This window comes from Vigna radiata, chromosome 6 (assembly GCF_000741045.1).
Source record: "Vigna radiata var. radiata cultivar VC1973A chromosome 6, Vradiata_ver6, whole genome shotgun sequence".
Taxonomy (NCBI): Eukaryota; Viridiplantae; Streptophyta; class Magnoliopsida; order Fabales; family Fabaceae; genus Vigna; species Vigna radiata.
The window spans coordinates 22,084,934-22,106,649 of NC_028356.1; the positions used below are offsets into that span (position 1 = coordinate 22,084,934).

The 21,716-nt window shown below is 36.8% G+C and overlaps 1 protein-coding gene across 4 annotated transcripts in view; it reads right to left on the reverse strand.

Moving 5' to 3' along the window:
- Nucleotides 1–763: 763 nt before the first annotated feature.
- LOC106764583 overlaps nucleotides 764–21,716 on the reverse strand; it is a 29,777-nt gene continuing 8,824 nt past the window's right edge. For all 4 annotated transcript variants that reach the window (XM_014648851.2, XM_014648850.2, XM_014648852.2 and 1 more), the window contains 13 exons: nucleotides 21,256–21,356; nucleotides 20,670–20,838; nucleotides 20,393–20,514; nucleotides 16,450–16,578; nucleotides 16,258–16,356; nucleotides 16,106–16,163; nucleotides 15,950–16,025; nucleotides 15,739–15,868; nucleotides 13,143–13,300; nucleotides 11,200–11,272; nucleotides 4,434–4,628; nucleotides 2,224–2,317; nucleotides 764–1,842 (listed from right to left, as the gene is read on the reverse strand). In XM_014648851.2, the coding sequence (XP_014504337.1) occupies nucleotides 959–1,842; nucleotides 2,224–2,317; nucleotides 4,434–4,628; nucleotides 11,200–11,272; nucleotides 13,143–13,300; nucleotides 15,739–15,868; nucleotides 15,950–16,025; nucleotides 16,106–16,163; nucleotides 16,258–16,356; nucleotides 16,450–16,578; nucleotides 20,393–20,514; nucleotides 20,670–20,838; nucleotides 21,256–21,356 (2,288 nt within the window). In that variant the 3' untranslated portion in view covers nucleotides 764–958. The remainder of the gene's footprint in view (nucleotides 1,843–2,223; nucleotides 2,318–4,433; nucleotides 4,629–11,199; nucleotides 11,273–13,142; nucleotides 13,301–15,738; nucleotides 15,869–15,949; nucleotides 16,026–16,105; nucleotides 16,164–16,257; nucleotides 16,357–16,449; nucleotides 16,579–20,392; nucleotides 20,515–20,669; nucleotides 20,839–21,255; nucleotides 21,357–21,716) is intronic.

The following is a 21,716-nucleotide window of genomic DNA, read 5'->3' on the forward strand; positions in this document are numbered from 1 at the left end:
TAAGTTATCTTAACCTAACTTGACAAATGGACTTAACTTAACATAACTTCACTCATAATGAGTTTGTATTTAGATTGAGTAAATGCTTTTCATGTGTATAAATTTAAGTAATTATTTTTTTCATTTTTAGTTTTTAGTAATATAATTACTTTAAAAAATGTTTCATGGATTTTTGTTGGCATTTTAGGTACATGAACCTTTTCTTATGAGTTTTATGATTCTTGTAAACTTTTTTGATCCGAACTCATGAGTTAAAGTCAAATACAATGGATTTTCCTTTGAAGCCAAAGAACAGAGACGAAGAAAGGAAAATAAAAAATAGCATTAGGTGCTGCATGTGAAGAACATATTAGGCTCGATGTTGAAACTAGCTTAAACGGTGCTAGCAAAAGAGATGAAGCGTGGCATGAACAAGGGTGTGCTAAGTTAGACGTCATTCCATAAGTTTTAAGTGTTACCTCCAACATACCGCCCTTTGATGTGTGTAAGGACATACAAGAAAGATTCCTTAAGTTTCTAAAGAACAACGTGATTATACAACCACCATCATACATATCTGATAAGATGGTTTACAAGGTATATTCAGACCGTGGTGTGTCCTCACCTTCCACCATCCATCAACATGAAGAAATTGAATCACGTAGGAGAAATAAGGGTTTGAGGTTTTTGTGCCTCAACCAAGCGCCTAACAATTGCACATGTTCAGTTGGAGTTGTGTGGTCGGTGGTGAACACTTTAAACGGACATTGAATCATATTTGAAATTTTATTCTCATATACAACATATTTAATAAAATACAAATTCTTAAAGTAAAATTTTAAATTTAATCAAAAACAACAGCAGTTGTAACTGCATCTAAGTAATCTTATTAACGGTACATATAATCATCAAAGCTTTAAGTAAAAGAGAAAGTTATACTAAATTGTGGTGAAAAAGGGTTAAAATGAACCTTTCACCATCAATTAATCATAGGCCTTCCCATTTGTAATTGTGCATCCTCTCCCCTTTGCTCAACCGCAAATCTCAAGAAATCATCCGGAACAGGAATATTTAACTCTGAACATACGAGTTGGACAATTTTTCCGGTGACAGCTCCAAAGGACATTTTGTTCAGTGTCACAGCAATAGAGAACTTATTGGTGACATCACAAAAACCTGTGGACCCACCCATTCCCGAGTGACCAAAGGCAATGGATGATCCATCCTTAGAAGTGAACCTCTTAAATCCTAGGCCAAAACCTCCATTTGGCAAAGCTAAATTCTCGTAGTCTCCTGTACCCATGAATTCATCAATAATCCTAGGATTCCGGTAGACTGTTCCAGCAACATGGGTTTTAAGATTATTACCAATTCTGCTACTACTTGTATCATCGCTACTGCTACTTTGTCTATTAATATTGCTGCCCTCATCAGCCTCTAAATCATCATAACATGAAACTTTTTCATAACTTCTGTTAGTACTAACAGCAGGCACAGTTGCTTGCTTCCGTCCAATGCATTTTCGCTTTTTGGGGACTTTCTGGGAAGAATTTAATTTGGGGATATGAGGATGGCTTCCAAGCAATGGCTTAGAAGCAGAGGAATGAGGTGGTGGTAACTTGCCCCCATTAGCTAGGGCTGCATAATAACGTGCAAGTGCCCGGGCAGATAAATGTCCATTGGCTGCTGGTATGATTGCACGACGAGCATTCAGTGTATTGAAAACAACAGGTAAAGTGGTTGTCAATTGAGCAATTTGCTGTGGTTGGAAGGTGGAGGGAAGGTCAGAACGATTACTTAGTGCTGATAGCTTGCTTAAATCATCTGTATCTACAGTCAGGGCAGCAAGACGTGATTCCACACCTACAAATATAAGCATTGAACCATGGTTATAATTTACAAAGAAATCAAAAGAGAAATACTATTAGACACATTAGGTAAGAAAAAAAGAATTATTTTCACAAATAATAAAAACAGCCATTTTGTTTTTAAATTGATTCATGATTAAAAAGATTTGTACATGACAACGAAAGTACAATCAGTGAAAATAACATGTTGCTTCCACGTTATCTATACAATATTTGAAAACCAAATAAAAAAAGGTGACATTTTCTAATTATTTGTAGAAATAAAAAAAATGATAGAAAAATCTGGTACTAAACAGGTCCCAAATTTCGTTACCTCCATCTACTATGGGCTACACAAAATAAAATAAAATGACAAATATTACTCATCAAAAGTTACCTGGCGGAATCCCTACATATAGCTCCCCTTCAATATGGAGGGGGCGAATTATTGCTTCTTCAAGAATCTCCTGAAATTTCTTCCCAGATGCATGCTGTTTTAATCAAAACAAATTCTTAGAACATGAGAGAAACCCAACTGATAGGTAAATTTTACTAGCAACAGGTCAAGCAACTTTGTGAAAAAATAACTTAAACCAACGGCAACCATGCCAAAGTAACTATTTTACATAAATAGGCAACCTCAAATAAGTGCTACAGTGAATGTCATAAACAAATGGTGTAACTTCGCCTTGTACTTACCAAAGTGGGTAAATCTTAAAAAGATTTGTGGGAAGGTCGTGTTCGGAAGTATGAATGAGTCAAATAATTAGAAATGGAGTTTTGAAACACAATCCATTCGTTACGTAATTTACTTTTGTTTTTTGTGGAAGTTGTAATTCAAAACACAACTTTTATTTTATTTTAAATCTGGTGAAAGGTATAAGCATTATTTTTTTCATTGTATGGAAACTGTCCTCTATGCACGATTTCCTTTATTTTAGTTTTGAACACTATTGTTTTCATCGTTAGATAAGACTAAGAAACTTTTGGTTGAATTGGGTCGTAAGGACAAGATGCATGAGCCTAACAATTAAAGGCAACCGCAACTGAAAGTCACATGAATTCTGAGCCGAAAGAAATAGAGTTAACACTTGTTATAGTTATGGTAACACCTAATAATAAGCCTCCAAATACCATGATATGAAAACATACAACACTATTTGCGGCTTCTTTCAGGATAAGATATGTGAGACTTTTCATTGCACATATTTAAAATTGATAAACTCCAAATTTTACCACTGTTCTCTCTCCATATACTTGTTTTGTGTTACCATTAACTAAAAAGGAGCATAAAAAATAAAAAGAAACGCCATACACATTATTTGAGTTGCTATTAATTAAAAAAGCAGAGATAAAAAATAAAAAAGAAAGTCCCCTATCAAAGCACGACTTCCATATATTTCCATTGAAATCGTGTTTTAAGCCTCAATTTGTATTTTATTTTTAAACTGTACATGAGATTTATTAATACATCTTATTCGCGAGCTTTTTTTTCATTGAAATCGTATTTTAAGCCACAACTTGTATTTTATTTTTGTAAACTGTACATGAGATTCATTTATTTTATTTCATGGAGTGTATGGAAGTCGTGCTTTGATAGACTATTTTTTCTGCGTTTTTAATTAATAGCAACATTTATGTGAAGTCCTTTTTCTGCTTTTTCTTTAGTTAATTGCAACACAAAATATGTATAGAACTTGGAGTTTATCAAATTTAAACATGTGCAATGAAAAATCTCATACCATAACCAAACCAGAGTGCACTATGCTGGAAATCATGGAGTTTGGAGGCTTATCATGAGTTACCATAACTATTACAAGTGACAACTCTTTTTCTTCGGTCTCAGACTTTCAATTGTGAGTTCAGTTCTTGCATGTTGTCCTTACAATCCAATTCAACCAACAAATCTCTGCCAATCTTATTCTGCGAGAGTCTTACATAGAAAAAAATATTGTGCGCAAAACTAAAAGAACGGAAATAGTTTATTGAAACACAATTTCCATACAATAAAAAAATAAAGCCCACACCTTGAAAAGAAAAATAAAAAAAAAATAAAATAGAAATAGTATTTGAAACACGACTTCAACAAAAAAATTTTTAAGAAAATTACGTAACAAAGAAATTTTGTTTTGAAATATGGTTTCTGACTATTTGACTCAAATTTATGCTTGGAAGCACGATTTCTTTGTTTCAAAATCGTGCTTCTGAATACCACTTACTGACATACATAAAATTTTTAAAATTTATCCATTCCTAAAACTCTGATTTCAAATTATACCATTTGAGTTAAAAAAACCCATGTAAGTTCCTATGTACACACTCATACCCACCAACCAATCACCCAATAGCTTTTTCCACCATTACAAGCATGGCAAGAGTATTACAAAACATCACACTCTTACTGTATTTTTTAAAAACAAAGTTGTATTACTCTCTTTTTAACAAAATAAAATGATTTTTCATGTATAAAATCATCCTCTGCTTTTAACCTAAATTGCTCAAACGGTGGAGTGAAGCATAAAACTGGAGAATATGTTTTGAACAGGAATAAGAATTATATATGAATTAAAAATTGCAATTGACAAGGGCAAGGGCAAGCATTCATACCTCAATGATTCCACCACACAACCAGCCAAATGATAAATAATGATAAAACTGCTCCTTGCCTGGTTCAGTCTCAGGTACTGACTGACTAATGCAATTTAAACATCCATCCCAATCAAGCATTAGAAGAGGGTTTTCTTGAGTTGTGTCTCCCATCGCGTTATGCAAACCAGATGTATGGTTAAGCACATGATGAACCTGAAACAGAATATTAAAACTGATGAGCCAGTAAAAGGCATTGCATTAAGCCTTAGAAAGTATGCCGGAAAGAATAAAAAGAGTAACTGAAAGAAGTTAGATTAGAGGAGCAGTAAAGGGTGTGGATGACAGTTATTTTACCAGCTAATATTTTATTCGGCGGTGAGCTGTGATGGCAGAGAAAAAAATAAACAAACTGAAAGTGTGCACTGTTTCTGAAAATTCACTCCCATGGGCAGTGGTCCCGGGGGAAGGCATATAATTCGAAGTATTTTACTTTAGGATCTTGATATAAGTTGAAAGGATTAGTGATAAATTAGGTTATGGGAGATTGTACCCCCCTGACACAAGAAAAAAGTATCCGACAAAGAATATAATTAAGGCGGTGAGCTTTGACGGCAGAGAAAAAAATCGAGAACTGAAAAATGTACACTGTTTCAAGAAACTTACTCCTGTGGGCAGTGGTCCCACAGGAAAAGCACAGAATTAGAGTTACTTGCTCTTGATACCATTTTGAAAGGATCAATGATAAAATAGGTCACGGAATGCCAGAAGAAAGGAACCAAGAAGGAATATAACGAGTTTCGTGTGTTGATGTCTGCTGGCATTTGTATTCTTATTTATAATAAAGAAGAGATACAATGATAAGAAACAAAATGAATATCTAATAATGAAAAATATCTATTTCCCTATCAAATCATATCTTTAACATAATTAAACGATATCTCTAACAGTACTCAAATGTCAGGACCTATTGATCATTTTAGCAATGCATTATCTACCAAACCTTGCTAAAATCTACTTATGAGAAGGGAATGATGCCCTTGGTGTTGTCCATTTAGCATTGGCGCCCATATTTGTTGGGGAGGAAGTTTATGGTCTATACAGATCACAAAAGCTTGTGACATTTACTACAAGCTACAGCCAGATAAGGAGAGCTAATATCCTACACCTTCTCAATTCAGTTTAGTTCAAATGTGTTGAAAAGTGATAAATGTTATTGAAATGGAGTTGGTATTGCTTTAAATTACAGAAACCGCAGCCATTGTCTGTTTTGTGTATTCTTGTTTCAACTGAAATTGAGGTTTAACTAGTTCATGTCAGGTTTAGCTTTTTCAGTTATGGGTGCAAACATGTTTATTTTTATGAATAGTGAAAACAGTTATAGTTGCATTTGTTATGGAATTGTTGATGCTTTCTATTTTCAGCATATTGAACTTAAGCGCCAGGCTACCACTTAAGCAAAAAAATATGAAGGTCCATGAATTGACAATTGACAATTAAGAAGGGAAGAAAAATTACCACTTACATTTATGGAAGATCAATGTTGATTTCCTTATTGAAAAAGTTCACTAAAGATAGGGACTGGATAAGACTGATTGTAACTAGTTTTGTCACGACTTATTTAACTCTTGCATGTCTTCATGAATGGAAGGCATCATTGTTAACCATGTTTAGCTTTGAGGAGTGGAAGGCAAACAAGTTTGGAACTTCTAAAGAGGGGAGAAGAGTAGAACATGTGATATTAGATAGCCGGTTCTTGAAGAATGTATCCACATGCCTAAAAGATGTTACTCCTCTTATAGTGTGGATTTGAGATTAGTGGACTCAAATGTAAAATACACAATGAGTTTCATTTATGAAGAGATGGATCGTGCAAAAATGAGTTTCATTTATGAAGAGATGGATCGTGCAAAAGAGAAAAATTAGGTCCAACTTTAACACTATCAAAGAGGTAAAAGTTACTCATTCAAGTTTAATTACTTATGTGTGAAATTATTTCTAATATAGCATAATTGGTGTTGTAATTTGAGATAATACCTTTATAATCTTCCTAATTAAAAGAAATAGATACATAATCTTTTATTTTATTTTATTTTCTCTAGATTTCCTAGTTTCCCTATTTCCCTCTTTAGGAGAATTAGATTATTACAAATAGAGGGTATNNGAATGTATTTTTTATAATTTGAATAATAAATCTGTCCTATTTTCCACTTGGTATCAGAGCTTGTCTGATCCGCTTCCGCTGTCTTTGCTGTCTGCCGGCGGCCGACCGCCATGGCCGCTGGCAGCCCCTAAAATTCTTTTTTTTTAACCTGTGTTTTTAATGGGTTCCAATTGCCCTAGACAAATTCTTCCTTAGAATTTTGACCTCTTTTTTCCATAATCACAAATACAGAATTTATTTGAGTATGACTAGAGTGGGATTCGAACCTATTCCCTTTGGGACCGGAAGTCTCTTCTTTGAATAATCCAAGAAAGGCTACTGCGTTCTTTGCTTTTTCCACTATGCATCACAGTTCGCCGTCGGCCACCATCCACCACCGGCCACCATCGCAGTTCCGACCGGTGACTAGCAGATCTGGACCGTTCTTCAAGCGACGGCCAACCCCACCGGAGTCAGGACCAGACTCCACTCAACGCGCCTCCACACGTCGCCTTCCCGATGTCGGCATCAAACCGCACCACTCTCGGTCATCTCGCCGGCCCTTCCTCTCGTTGTTCTAACCCTCCATATCAACCATTCCTGCCATCAACTCACCGCAGAGAACCACCGAGAAAAACCCTTAACTTCAAACACGCCATCTTCATCATCCTTCGCCGTCAAAGCCGCTGCCACTGTTTGAAGCAAATGTGCTGCCCCCAATCTTCAACGCGAAACCATCTTCGAATCCAAGCGCGATCCTCCTTTGCCGTCAGCTATGCCGTCACGCAACCTTCATCCATCATCCGCGAGAGCCATCTCTTTCGAATACCTGCACTCAGAAAAACCAGACCAACACCCATCACACAGAGACCCAATTTGCGAAACCCAACTTCGTTACACAATTCTTCCATGCATCTCCTTGCGAGTTTCATCCAATTTGGGCTATCACCAACAACTTTATCCCCTAAAGCAGAATCGCAAGGCAGCCTCCATCTTCGTTGTCTTCACAGAATCTTCTTGTCGCATGCTTCCGCATCTCGTCTCTGCTCACTTAATAAATCTTGGGTTGTTCTTCAAGACCCACTTTGACTCACATGGTTGACAACATCCATCTCAACTGCGAGGAGGAGAGGAACCAACCCTTGAAAGTTTCATCTCGTGTTTCCACCTCAGAGCATTCCCTCTTCGTTACTTTGATGCCACTGATGCCACAGTCGGCGCCCTCTTCGTTCTCCAGTTTTGGTTTCTCGAGCAATAGTGCTTCGATCATCTGCCGCTTGTGCCGCCACTGCAGTCAGTAGTTGCCACCACAATCAGTTGCCATTCCTACCTCTTCCGCTTCTGCTATGTTCTTCTCCTGTTTCAGTTTGACCTCCATGTTTGATGTTTCCTTCATTCCGAGACTAAAGCGCTCCACTTTGCGAGCTACTATCAATCTCTCAAGATTGCAACCCTTGAACAGTCTTTTGATCTTTGGGTTTTCCACCACCTATCCAACTTGGAGGAGTTGGAATTCAAGTACGCTCCTTGTTTGGACCAAAACGACCACTCGAGACGCAACTGCGTCAATTCTTTCTTCAGTCGTTGGTTACTTTCTTCAATCGTTGGTCGATAATAGCTACACAAAACTGTGCTTCTAGAATCTGGCCTAGCTATAAGCTATACTTCCAGAGTTCAATCTGACCTAGCTATAAGCTATACTTCCAGAGTTGAATCTGACCTAGCTATAAGCTATACTTCCAGAGTTGAATCTGACCTAGCTATAAGCTATACTTCTAGAATTTGTCTCACACCAGTAAGTGCACCTGGTAATTTAAGTAATGCCGATAATTGGCATCTTCACTGCCCGCTGATTGGTTTCTGCCAATGCTTTGTTATAACAACTCACTAAGAGTTGTTCTTTGAGACTGTCCGCTAAATTGACTCTTTCGAAGTTATGGGATTCAGGTTTGTCCCTCATACGGATCGGTTCTCACTAGTTCTTCCACCTTCACGTTCTGCCGTTCAGTTGTGAGGAGGAGAAAGTTCCAGCCGCTACAGGGTAATGTAGTCCCTGCAAGTCTATTGTTGTTAGCCTTTGCAGGACAGATGTTTCCTGAAGGCTTGTTGTTGTTCAGAACAGTTAAGTCCCTTGAAGGTTTGTTGCGGTTTAGGGTGGTTAAGTCCCTACAACTTTGTGGCTGTTAGCCTTTTAATTCCAGCCGCTACAGGGTAGTGTAGTCCCTGTTGTTGCTGTTTGCCTCTGCAGGACAGATGTTTCCTGAGAGCTTGTTGTTGTTTAGGGCAGTTAAGTCCCTTGATGTTTTGTTGTTGTTCGCCACTATTGATGGCAATCCAATCCCTACAATTTGTTGCTATTCACCACTACAGGCCCTTCATCTGTTCTTGCAGTTTGTTGTTGTTGCAAGTCATCATCCATTTTTGATAGAAGTCTCTCTCGTCCATTGCTGTCCAAGTTGAAGCTTCATGGTCCTAGTTCGCCCTCATCCATTGCTGTCCATGTTGAAGTTTGCCCTCGTCCATTGCTGTCCAAGTTGAAGTTTCATTGTGCTAGTTCGCCTTTGTCCGTTGCTCTCCAAGTTGGTTTATTGACTTTATCTCGGATTGAGTTTGTATGATCCAGCTTGAGGGGAGTGTTGTAATTTGAGATAACATCTTTATAATATTCCTAATTAAAGGAAATAGATACATAATCTTTTATTTTATTTTATTTTCTCTAGATTTCCTAGTTTCCCTATTTCCCTCTTTAGGAGAATTAGATTATTACAAATAGAGGGTATCAGAATGTATTTTTTATGATTTGAATAATAAATTTGTCCTATTTTCCACTATTGGTTTGGTAATTATATGTAGTTATGAAGAGGTCTCGATGGAATAATCAACTTTATAGGCCTTTGCATGCAGCTGCCTATTTTTTGAAACCCCATTTCCACTATGAACCTAACTTTAGATATGATGATGGTGAAAAGGTGAAAGAAGGATTGTATATGTGCATGAGAAGATTGGTACCAAATATGGCAAAAAGAAGAAAAATTAATTTACAAATTGTTGAATTTCATTTTGGTAGAGGCCTTTATGTAATGGAAGATGCAAAGGAATGCAGGAAAGAATTAAAATCTTAGGGAATGGTGGGAGATGTGTTGGGGATGGAACTCTGGAGTTGAAGAGATTTGCTATTTAAATTCTAAGCTTGACTTTTAGTTCTTTGGGATGTGAGCGTAATTGGAGCTCATTTGAAATGGCAGAAGTTGTTGGCAACAATTACAGACCAGTTGCTAGACTTCAACCTTAAGGACAAGGTTATTTTTGCCTCGGTGCATAATGATAGGATATGTAATGTGTATGCTAGGAGGAAATATATTAAAAAGTAGTTGTTAGTTGGGTTGTTAGCATGAGTGGGTTGTTGGGGGGTTCTGGTATGTAGCAGACTTTTTGGATAATTTTATCGATTGAGATTGAGCTCTTTGTGAAAGGGAAACCCTTGGAGAAGAGAGTGCTCTCCTATTTTGTGTTATTTTCAGTCTATTCAATAAAGAATATTACTCTTCTTTCTCTTTTCAATTCTGCATTCCTATGATTGTCTTTGATGTTCCCCTCCCTGATTACAGTTCAAGCTATTAGTTATTTCTGTTGTTCCCCTTTTTCCTCTACTATAGTTAATGGTTGCAATTGGATTTACCATATCTCAAAAAAAGCTTCTAGTCATTATATATGGCCTGTATCCATTGTTGCCCTTATTAGGATACATTCAGATTCAATAAAACTCAATCATTCATTTTTAAGCTTTCATAATTCAATTTAACCCTAGTATTAAACTCAACCTATATCTATAACATGTACCATGGTCCAGAGCAGTTGGGAAGTGGAAAATGGGTCTAGGTCTGGAGGATCAACTATTGAGAAGTGGCAATTTTTAAATGAAGCAGATCTAGATTTACAGGTTTGATCCCCCTTTGACCCAATTATTAGAAACCATTAAACTCCCTTTTCTTCTTCATATGCAAACGAAGTTCACTCTACCACTTATCAATTCTTTTGCAATCCTAATTTTTCTCTCTGGATGACATGAGTAATGTCATATTATCCTTCAACAAATCCTCTTACCACCATACAAAGAAAGTAGTAAATGGAAAGTAAATGCATTTTTCATCTTAGAAATAGAAACAAATTTCATACTCTCCATTAAAGTAAGAAGGAGGATTTAGAATTTTCGTTCTCACTACAGTCTCTTGGGGATCCTGCATTCTATGTTCACTTGTATTGAGGTTGGTACATATAATTTGTATTGGTAGTCGGCCTTCTAAGTTTGTATGTAATAAGGTTGATGCATATAAGTTATATGCTCTCTCTTAAGGGAAAGTATTTAATATATTTGCATTAGGTTTATAGCATGTATGATATTATTGTGCTGCCAATTGGCCCACATACTAGAATATATACACTTCTGCCATATACCCTTTCTCATTAGAAAATTAGACAATACTTTTTTTAAAGCATCTCTTTCACTTCAGCATGTCTTTCTCATTAGAAAACTAGATAATAACTTTTCTACAGCATCCCTCTCCGTTCAGCATTACTCTCTGACTATTATCATAAAAAATAATAGCCACAAAACTTCAGTATGGAGAAAATTCAATATCAGACCTTAATGAGATCCTTCCCATTTGATCCAAATCCTGGCCATATATTTGCTACATTGTCTTCGAGGTTTAGTTGTCTGCAAGATAATAAGCAAGCAGACACTTATTCCAGGTTAAAATCACAGAGAGTACATGATGTTACAAAGTCAAATAGAGCATGAAATATGATTTTAAACTTTCAATAACAATTTACAAAAATGAATCTTAATTAAATCAAAGAAAGCATTCCTGACTATCAAAACGGGCACAAACATAGGAACTTTGATAGTATTTAAAACTGAGTAATTACTTACAACAACTAGACTCCATGGGTAATCTTTCTTAAACAATTAAAGCATAGAAAACGACAGTCAAAAAATATGGATAAATTTATATTTTACTCCAGGAAAGAGAGAAACGTTGAGTTGAAACTGTGTGCTTTTTAGACAACAATGGTGCCTTTAATTATATTGATAGAAAGGAATCAATAAAAAAAAAAATAGAGATTTGGTATCCTCTAATAAAAAAAGATATGATACCGGAATAAATAAAAACACTCCTAATATTCCTTATTTCTACAATTATAACATTTATCTTAAGTGTAATCATACAAATATCAATCCAACAGATGATTAAAGTCTTGATTAATGCATAAATTGTGTCAGTCACAAGTCAAAGCTTAGTGAAGCGATCATTGTAATCATCCGCATAAAGGCTGAATTAATTATGGAAGCACATGCTCAGATGTGTGTATGAATCAATAAATGCTGAGGAATGTAAAAAGTGAGTTTACTGTTCCAAGCCCTTTTATTATATGACTTCAATGTCATAGGTACTTTCTTTTTTTCCTCCTGCATGTGCGTGCAATATAATTTATGTTGTGTATCTCAAATTTCAAAATAGCAGTCATCCTGCTATGTTCTAAAGGAATTTTGTGGTCAACCGCTATGCACCATAATTTGGGATTAACGACTATGGTTACATGAAGTGTAAATTGTAAAGCAAATGTTAGTGTAGTAGTCAATAGCATTTAAATCAGCACCACCCTCTGTTACGGTATAAGGTAAGGGGTAATAATAAGGTTTGGAAAGTATATGAGAGGGAGAAGGAAGGTAGGAGGGAAGTGAGGCCGAACGGTATTGACCGTAAAGGCCGAACAGTAGCCGAACGGTGGAAGGTGTGGAGAGGTCTAGTCGAACGTGGAAGGTGGTGAAGAGCTGGAACCGAACGGTAGGAGGCAGGGGGAAGCAAGCCGAACGGAGGAAGGCGAGGAGCGACCAGGCCGAACGGCGGAAGGCGAGGAGCGACCAGGCCGAACGGTGGAAGGCGAGGAGCGACCAGGCCGAACGGCGGAAGGCGAGGAACAACCAGGCCGAACGGTGGAAGGCAGGAAGCGACCGAGCCGAACGGTGGAAGGCAAATAGCGAGCAGGCCAAACCGTGGAAGGCTGGGAACGAGAAGGCCGAATGGTGGACAAGGGAGAGCGACCAGGCCGAACGGTGGAATGCAGCGAAGGACCTGAGTCGAACGGTTGAAGAGCTACCATCCTAACTGCTACGGCGGGTAGGATGGGCAGGAACTAATTACAGTAAAGGGAGCTATATTTGAGGAGAATATTCAGTATATATCCTAGAGAAATATTCAATATAAGATATTTATAATTAAGGATATATGATAGGATAATATACGGGGAGATATTTATATTAAATATAGGGTTATTTATATTAAATGCACGTTGATTAACTGAGTTAGGTCCAATTTCACTCATATTTAAAAAATATACATTTTTTCCAACCCAACCCAGTTCGAATCCGTGATAAATTGGATTGGCTTACGAATTGAAACACATTTTGATATCTTTACCTACAGTCCCCTTTCTAATTAAAACTTTATATTCTAACAAACAAGAAATTATAACACCAAAAGAGATGTACACAAACTATATGGTCTTAGAATTTTACAACATACCCATTGTCAACCATCCAATGTACCATTCCTGCTGTGATACCCTTTGTAACAGAGAACACTGGAAAAAGGCTATCAGGCTTAACTGGACGTGGATCATATTTACCAAGTACTCCTGCAGCAGTGTCAATAATGACCTCTTCATCTTTGTATGCACATACCTTGAAGAGATTATTCAGAATTTATTAAAACAATTGAAAAATACATAACCTATTTGTTTGACTCTTGAGATCATATGCAACAACACCAACAATAAGAGTCAAGAATGTGAACCCTCATTAATGTTTTAAACAAAAGTGGAACATTTAGCTCAACAGTAGTAGACCAAGACACTAAAACAAGGGAATGCAAAGATTATCTTAACCATGGACTCTCATCAATATTATAATATGTATACAAAAGAATAAAAACAGAATTTAAAGCGATGATTGAGTGAGATTGCTTGAGTGAAAAGCTCTCAACCAAGGGAAAGTATAGGCAAGATGTAATTATCGTAATTACATTTCTTAAGCAGCATGTATGCTTTTGGAAAGTAGAAGTACTATTATTATTGTTGTTGCTTCTGGTTTGGTCCAGAAAAACAACATAAACTCAGACATAAAACTGGAAACAGCTTTTTATTACTTCAAAAACAAACAGGATGTTGGAATACAGCCAAGGGACAATGTTTTATATCTTCATTCAAATAAGTCTATAAAATTATATAATTTTAAATAAGTAAAATTTATAGGTATATTGTTCATAAAATTAAATATTTTAAAACATAAATACTTGGATTATTGTCATTAACTTTGATACATTTCATTAAATATATAATAAAAAAGAAATTATAGCAGTGCCATGGAGAGACAGAGGGGCACGAGAGACAATGACAATCAGGTCATGAAACCCTAAACCCCAAATGACCTCGTTTTTCTTAATTTTTTTTCCCTTTCAAGCTCATAGAATCGCTCCAAACTCACGATTCTACAAATCTTACCAATTTCACAATCGATTCTACTTAGTTTATGTAAAAAAACGAGTTTACTTTCGAGTCTGGAAACGTAAACTCGTACGAGTTTATGAGTTAACTCGAGAATTTGATAACCATGATTATAAATTTCAACAAAGTTCAGTACACTCCAGTCTCTGATCTTGTGCAGAAAAACTGCAATATGGACTCCACAAAATAGTTCCTTTCATATAAGCTGATGATAATATATACACGATATGAGATGTTTATAAAATATGTTCTAATTATTAGAATTTGCTCTTATTATAAATATCCCAATGCAAGCTTTATTGAGTCTGAGACTAACGTAACTAGCAATTACAAATTACAATCTCAACTCTCAAGGACTAAAGTGGAGCCTTAATCATGTGCATAAACTAGGAATATTAGGATTTTACGGTTCTAAGTAAATTAGGAAGATAAAATCCTATAATTAAGGAAATGATTAGTTAATCTTGAGTCAAGGGATTTACATTCCTCTTTATCTTTTTTCTATTTTATATAGATTCTTATTCCCTTTTGTTAAACTCTAGATGAGCGAGAAAAATTGATTCGAAATTCTGTGTTTCTAAGGCAACATAGATGCTTTATTTAGAATAAGAAAAACGAATCAATTAAATAACTAGAAGAGATTTGATATCCTCCAATACAAAGATATAATACGGGAATAAATAAAAGCACTACGAAAGTTAGGAATCCAATAAAAAATATGTAATTTCAATATTTATTATATAGGATTAGCTCCTTATTTCTTTTATTTTAACGTTCCTAGTCGTATGTGTCCAATTTGTTACAATTATAATTGATCCTAGATACTTGGTGAATATGTCAGTCAATTGGTTATTAGAGTTGATAAATCTAGTGATGGCATCTCTAAACTAGAGTTTTCTCTTATGAAATGACAATCCACTTAAATTTTTTTTGTCCTCTCATAAAAGACAGGATTAGGGACAATGTGTAAGCGTGATTGTTCCATAAACGGTGCATTTGGGAACTTTCTTCAAATTTAAGATTTTTGAGGATTTTTTTCAGCCATGTGAACTCACAAGTTACTAATGTCATTACCCTCCCTGAATTCTACTTCTACACTTGATATTTGTGCAACATTTTGTCTTACTTTTCCACAATTACCTGTAGTAGGAACATAGTACCCTGAAGTGCAGCTCCTTATTTCTATAATTATAAAACAACCTATGATTATGAGATTTGTCTCTGTCATAAATAAATTACGAAATTATCTTTAGAAAATATTGGGGTAACTTAAACGATCTAAGGATTTTTTTTCTTCTTTTATATTTTTATTTATTTACTAATTTATTTAGGATCTTTATAGTTTTAGGAATGTCATTAGAATGACTTATAGGCATATCATATGAGGTATATAGTAGAAAAATATTCTATAATTATTTGTAGTTATGGTCAGCAGACTATTAAAATGAACTCTATTGTGTGGTTCATACACACAGTTTTCAGCATCTCTAAAATATAATATGCTCTGCTTCAGATAGTCTCCCTCTGTTTTTCTTTTAAATTGTACTTGCCAGCTGTTACCACTAGAATCAATAAAGAAATTATTTATACAAATCAATTAAGAATAACAACGTGCACCTGGATTCCAAGTATTTTATCATTGTTTCCAAACTCAATTAAAAGCTGCCTCAGTTTGGATTCTACTTCAGAATGAACTGGTGAATCAAAAATCCATCTGTCATTTACCGATGGTCCTCTACTGATGTATCTGACAAGTGTGCCAAAGTTCAGCCGCAAATGAAATAAGCATGTGATAAATAGCAATCAGAAAATATTTCAAAAGACTCACCCGCTCAAAACTGACTCCGCAAATGGCCTCATAATGTCCATATATATTATTCGTACATTCATGGAGGATGAAAGACCTACAACCACATCAGGTAAGTAAAATAAGACATGCGGAGAAAATAAGCATTACCATGGTATTCAGTGGAAAACAGCAGACCTCTTAGAAGATTAAGAACCCTTCCAAATATTACAATATCACCAGGAAATGCATCAACCTATAAAAATATTTTTAATAAGAATTTATATTGTACCTAAAATACGAATAGTAAAATAATTTTGGAACAATTGGAAAATGCAATCTGAACTCACAGGATTAAAGCGTTTCATTTCCTTTTTGTCAAGCTTCATTTTCTCCTGTATAACCTTCATATTTTTGTCCCTTTGTTCAGCTAGAGATTTCATTGTTTTCTTAGTAACGGAAAAATACACCACAATTAGGGAGAACCTAAATGTCTCAAAACTGAACAAACCAAAGTATACTTGAGGTAAAGGAACACTTACATGGTATTCATTTGCGGGTGTTGTGGAACGAAAGAATACAGTTGTTACTTCCATTGCCTGCTCTGGCATGTCCAGTCGCAACTTAAGCCCCATTTCTGCAAAAGCAGACAGAAGGGCCACATGGTCCCCCTTTAACAAAAGGGCTTGCATACTCAGTCATTGTTTAGAAAGATCATCTTGAGCAATTAAGGGAAACTTGTACAAATACTAACAATTCAATCAAAACTATAATACATAAATTGAAAAAAAATGTCACTAAAGTAAAGATGAACTAGACATATTAAAAGCTTTAGTTCCTGAATATTAAAAACAGATGATAGTGAGCCTCTTGCCATGAGTGCACTGGTACAAAACCACCCATACTGATAGGTTTCCGATAATGAAACCTAGCCAGGAATGCTCTCTCTCACACAGACAGGTAAAAACAAAGAGAGAAAAGAATCTAAATTCGTATTATTCACCAAAGAATTATCTGTACACCACCGATACAAAGGGCCTAACCCCTTCCACAGGTCTGAACCTGTTAATCACTCAACTTCCAAAAAAGTCCCTCCTCCACTCAACAAACCACCATTTATACAACTCCTCTACCTTTTATCCTAATCCCATTTCCCACTATACCCTTATATCTCAAATATCCTATATCCTAACATTACACCCCCTACAGAACAACCTTGTCCTCAAGGTTGGAATGGGGAAGCTTAGTCTCATGGCGCCTCTCCCTCATCGGGTTACCATATGAAGGAAACCCACTCACTTTGCCCCTTCAATTCAAATCAGGGGGCTTGGGCGGTGGCAAGTTTTCCTCTTCTTCTTCGGCCAATATTAACATCCTCAATTCTCTTTCCGGACAACGATGGTCGAGACTGAACGGCCCTTCGCATCGGAAACATCGCCACTCCTCTCTTCTTTTAACGAATTCCAAGTAAGGTAGGTTCTGGACACTTCTTCCTCTCCCTTCGACATTTGGCCTTACTATTCCGCTGGCCCGGGTCGCTTCTTTCTTTACTGACCCCGTGCTTTCTGCCATTACCTCTCGTCGTTGGGTCTCGTGACTGGGTTCGCTTCTTGTTATGACTTCTGTCGCCCCTCCCCAGGTACTCTGAACCTGGATCGCCGAACTACCCCCGCTCTTCGAATGTGTGCATAGTTTCTCGACGTCTCGTGCGACTCGCATGGCAGACATTAAGACTTTAGGATTTCAGTATTTTGTTACTTTTATTGATGATTACTCCAGATACTCCACCCCTCCAGGTTTATAGTCGCCGCAATCGTCTCCCTCATGACTCACCTCCTGTGCCGCCTCCTGTGTCTCCTCCGGCTCCAGCAAATGAGTCTGACCTGCCTATTGCCCTCCGTAAAGGTATACGCTCTACTCGTAACCCTTCCCCTCATTATACTGTTCTTAGTTACCACAGGTTATCTCCATCTTTTTACACATGTCTCTCATCCATTTCTTCTGTGTCAATTCCCAAGTCTGTGGGTGATGCCTTAAGTCATCCTGGTTGGCGTCAAGCCATGTTGGATGAATTAAGTGCTTTACAGAAAAGTAGAACTTAGGAGCTTGTCCAATTACCATCTGGAAAGTCTGTTGTTGGTTGCAGGTGGGTGTATGCTATCAAAGTTGGCCCTGATGGTACAATTGATCGTTTGAAGGCTCGACTGGTTGCCAAAGGCTACACACAGATTTTTGGTTTGGATTATGGTGATACTTTTTCTCCAATGGCGAAAATGACTTTGGTTCGCCTATTCATTGCCATGGCCACCCTTCGACAATGGTCTCTTTATCAACTTGATGTCAAAAATGCTTTCCTTAATGGTGATTTGCAAGAAGAAATTTATATGGAGCAACCGCCCGGCTTTGTTACTCAAGGGGAGTCATCTGGATTGGTATGTCGTCTTCGCAAATCCCTAAATGGCCTAAAACAGTCTCCTCGGGCCTGGTTTGGTAAATTCAGTGGTGTTGTTCAACAATTTGGTATGACTCGTAGTGAAGCGAATCATTTAGTGTTCTATCGCCACTCAAATGCTGGATGTATCTACTTAATAGTGTATGTCGATGATATTGTTCCCACAGGAAGTGACTACCTTGGCATCTCTCAGATGAAACAACACATTTGTCACCATTTTCAAACCAAAGATCTTGGCAAACTCCGGTACTTTTTGGGTATTAAAGTAGCACAATCCAATGATGGTATTGTCATATCTCAGAGGAAGTATGCGTTAGACATATTGGAGGAAACAGGGTTAATGAACTGTAAGTCTGTTGAGACACCTATGGATCCTAACATCAAGCTCCTACCAAATCAGGGGGAGCCTTTCTCAGATCCTGAACGTTACAGAAGATTAGTTGGTAAATTAAACTATCTTACTGTTACACGTCCTGACATTTCCTTCGCAATTAGTGTGGTGAGTCAATTCCTTAACTCCCCATGTGAAGACCATTGGGATGCAGTTGTTCGCATACTGAAGTATATTAAAAGATCACCTGGAAAAGGTTTGCTATATGGTCCTAACAACTATACAAAAATCGTTTGTTATTCAGATGCTGATTGGGCTGGTTCCCCTTCTGATAGGAGGTTTACTTCTGGATATTGTGTCTCTATTGGTGGCAACCTAATATCTTGGAAAAGTAAGAAGCAAAGTGTTGTGGCTAGGTCCAACGCAGAAGCAGAATATAGAGCTATGGCATCAGCTACTTGTGAGCTTGTATGGCTTAAACAATTACTTAGTGAATTGAAATTTGGAGATATCACTCACATGTCACTTAAATGTGATAATCAAGCTGCTCTTCATATTAGCGCTAACCCTGTCTTCCATGAGAGAACCAAGCACATTAAAGTTGATTGCCATTTTATGAGAAAAAATCATATCCGGAGATATCAAGACTGAGTTCGTTAACTCAAGCAACCAGTTGGCAGACATATTCACTAAGTCCTTGCGAGGACCTAGAATTGACTATCTTTTTAACAAGCTTAGAACATATGATTTGTATGCTTCAGCTTGAGGGGGAGTGTTAGAGATATTATATTTAGTTTATATTTATCTCTTATCTTTAGTTAGTTTGTTTATATTTCTTATTTAGTTTGTTTATATTTCTTATTTGTATTTTGGGCTTAACCCATATTTCTTCTATTACAAATAAAGGACCCTATGTGTATATTCAACACAAGGGAGATTTCCCCTCATCTGTTTCACTATTTCATAGGGATCATGGGATATTACGTGATCGCACACTTCCTCGCGAAGGCCCGCCATGAAATATCCCAAGAGCTGTTCTTCCAGAATCTTCGTTGTTTGCCCCACTAGAACTTCAAAGTCCCTGTCGTATTCACTCACCGTCCCCACCTGTCTAACGGTGGCTAGCCTTTTGTAAACTGACCCTCGACCCCTTTCTCCGAATCTGATCATCAAAGCTCTTTTTAAACCTTCCCAAGAATTGTTCTTGGTTTTCTCCCTCCAGAAGCGAAACCAGTAGGTCGCGTATCCTTCCATACTAATGAAAGCTAACTGCAACTTCTCCTTCTCGTCTACCTTTTGCACCCTGAAAATTTTCTCGGCTCGACTAATCTAGATCAATGGATTGCCGCCTTCGAATGCCGAGAGCTCCACCCGTTTCCGCCAATCCACCTGACCTTCTTGATTTCCTTCACAACCTCTTTCCCTATCCCCTTTCGGTCTCCCGTCGTTTTCGTTGACGGAGGATTCACTACCCTCACGACGCGGCGCGTGAGGATCTTGTTTGCGATCTCCCAACAATTTCAAAATTGCATGGATATCTTGCCGCATTGCTTCATAGTTTTGCCTCAACGCGTGAGATTGGAAAGAGGTAGCTAGGATCCAAGCCAGCCCACCTTTACCATAAAATGAAAGTTATAACCACTAGATATATATGACATTATTAGTATCTATAAACATGAACAACATTAAAGCATGAACCAACCTCAGTAGAGGCCAAAAACATCTTTGCAAGCGCTTGCTTAATGGTGCTTGATAGTCTCTTCGTAAGCCCAAAGTCAAGTAAAATGGGACGATGAGGAGATTCTTTGCTAACAAGAAAATTTCCTGTAGTAGAACCAAAACTTTCCCAATCAAATGGAATAATTACAAGTTTACATAATGTTCTCATAAAGTTTCAGTAAAAAAATTAAAATGCCATACATGTGTACATCATTCACACCAGCACACAAAGCATAAACATAGAGGGAGAGACAAAGTACCTGGATGTGGATCACCATTGAAAAACCCATCTACATATATTTGGTGAGCATAGGCACGAGTAATCTCCTCGACAATCTTATGTTTATTTACTCCAAAAGCTTCTAGTGATTCTAGATCATTCAACCGAATGCCATCCATGTATTCCAAAACAAGGACTTTTTCTGTAGACTATCATTGGAAGCAACCAGATTTTAAAAATAGGAAAACTTACGGGAAAAAAAAAAAAAAAAAAGAAGATAAAAGTATAAGAATAAACATGAGGCACATTTCATTTTGAACGCTTGCAATCTAAAGGTACCAACAGTTATCCACCCACTAGAAGTTCGCACTAGCCATGATATAGGAGCATATTAATAAGCTAATCAACTTAAAATTACGTAAAAGAAAGAAAAAATACTTCAGAAAGGTACCCTGTAGTGAAATATGTCAAATTTAGAATACATCTATTCTCAAATAGAAATATGCAAACGTCTAATCAGGTCACATGATAATGAATGGAAAAGTGTCTCTATGATGCCTAATTTCTAACATCTATGCATTTTGAATATTTCAATCAAACATTTTATAGAAAGAAATTGAATATACCTGAATTACATCTGGGATCAAAACATCCACTCTATTGGCACTCATATTTCCATCATATTGGTTTCTGCAGCCAAGATTTGTAGCCACCGTTCTAGTGTTTTCTAGAGAAACAAATGTGCTAGTAAGAAACTCGCCTTAAGTGGTGCGATGGAAATGAAAACTGCTTGCTGAGATGAGTAAACAAGGGAATGCAAAAATCATCACAATAAGATGGACTAGGAATGCCCACAATTAAGGCAGCATTATAATAACCTCACACCTAAGGCTATACTTGAATAATGAGAGGGAAAAAGAAATATATTATTAATTCCAATCAACCTCATTACATTTTGTGCTCCTCTATTTGTAAGTGTTAAAACTCCAAGGAAGAGAGAAACATTGGGCTAAAACTGTGCATTTCTGAAACAGCATGGGTACTTTATTTATATTCAGAAAAAGGAATCAATACAAAGATAGAGAAG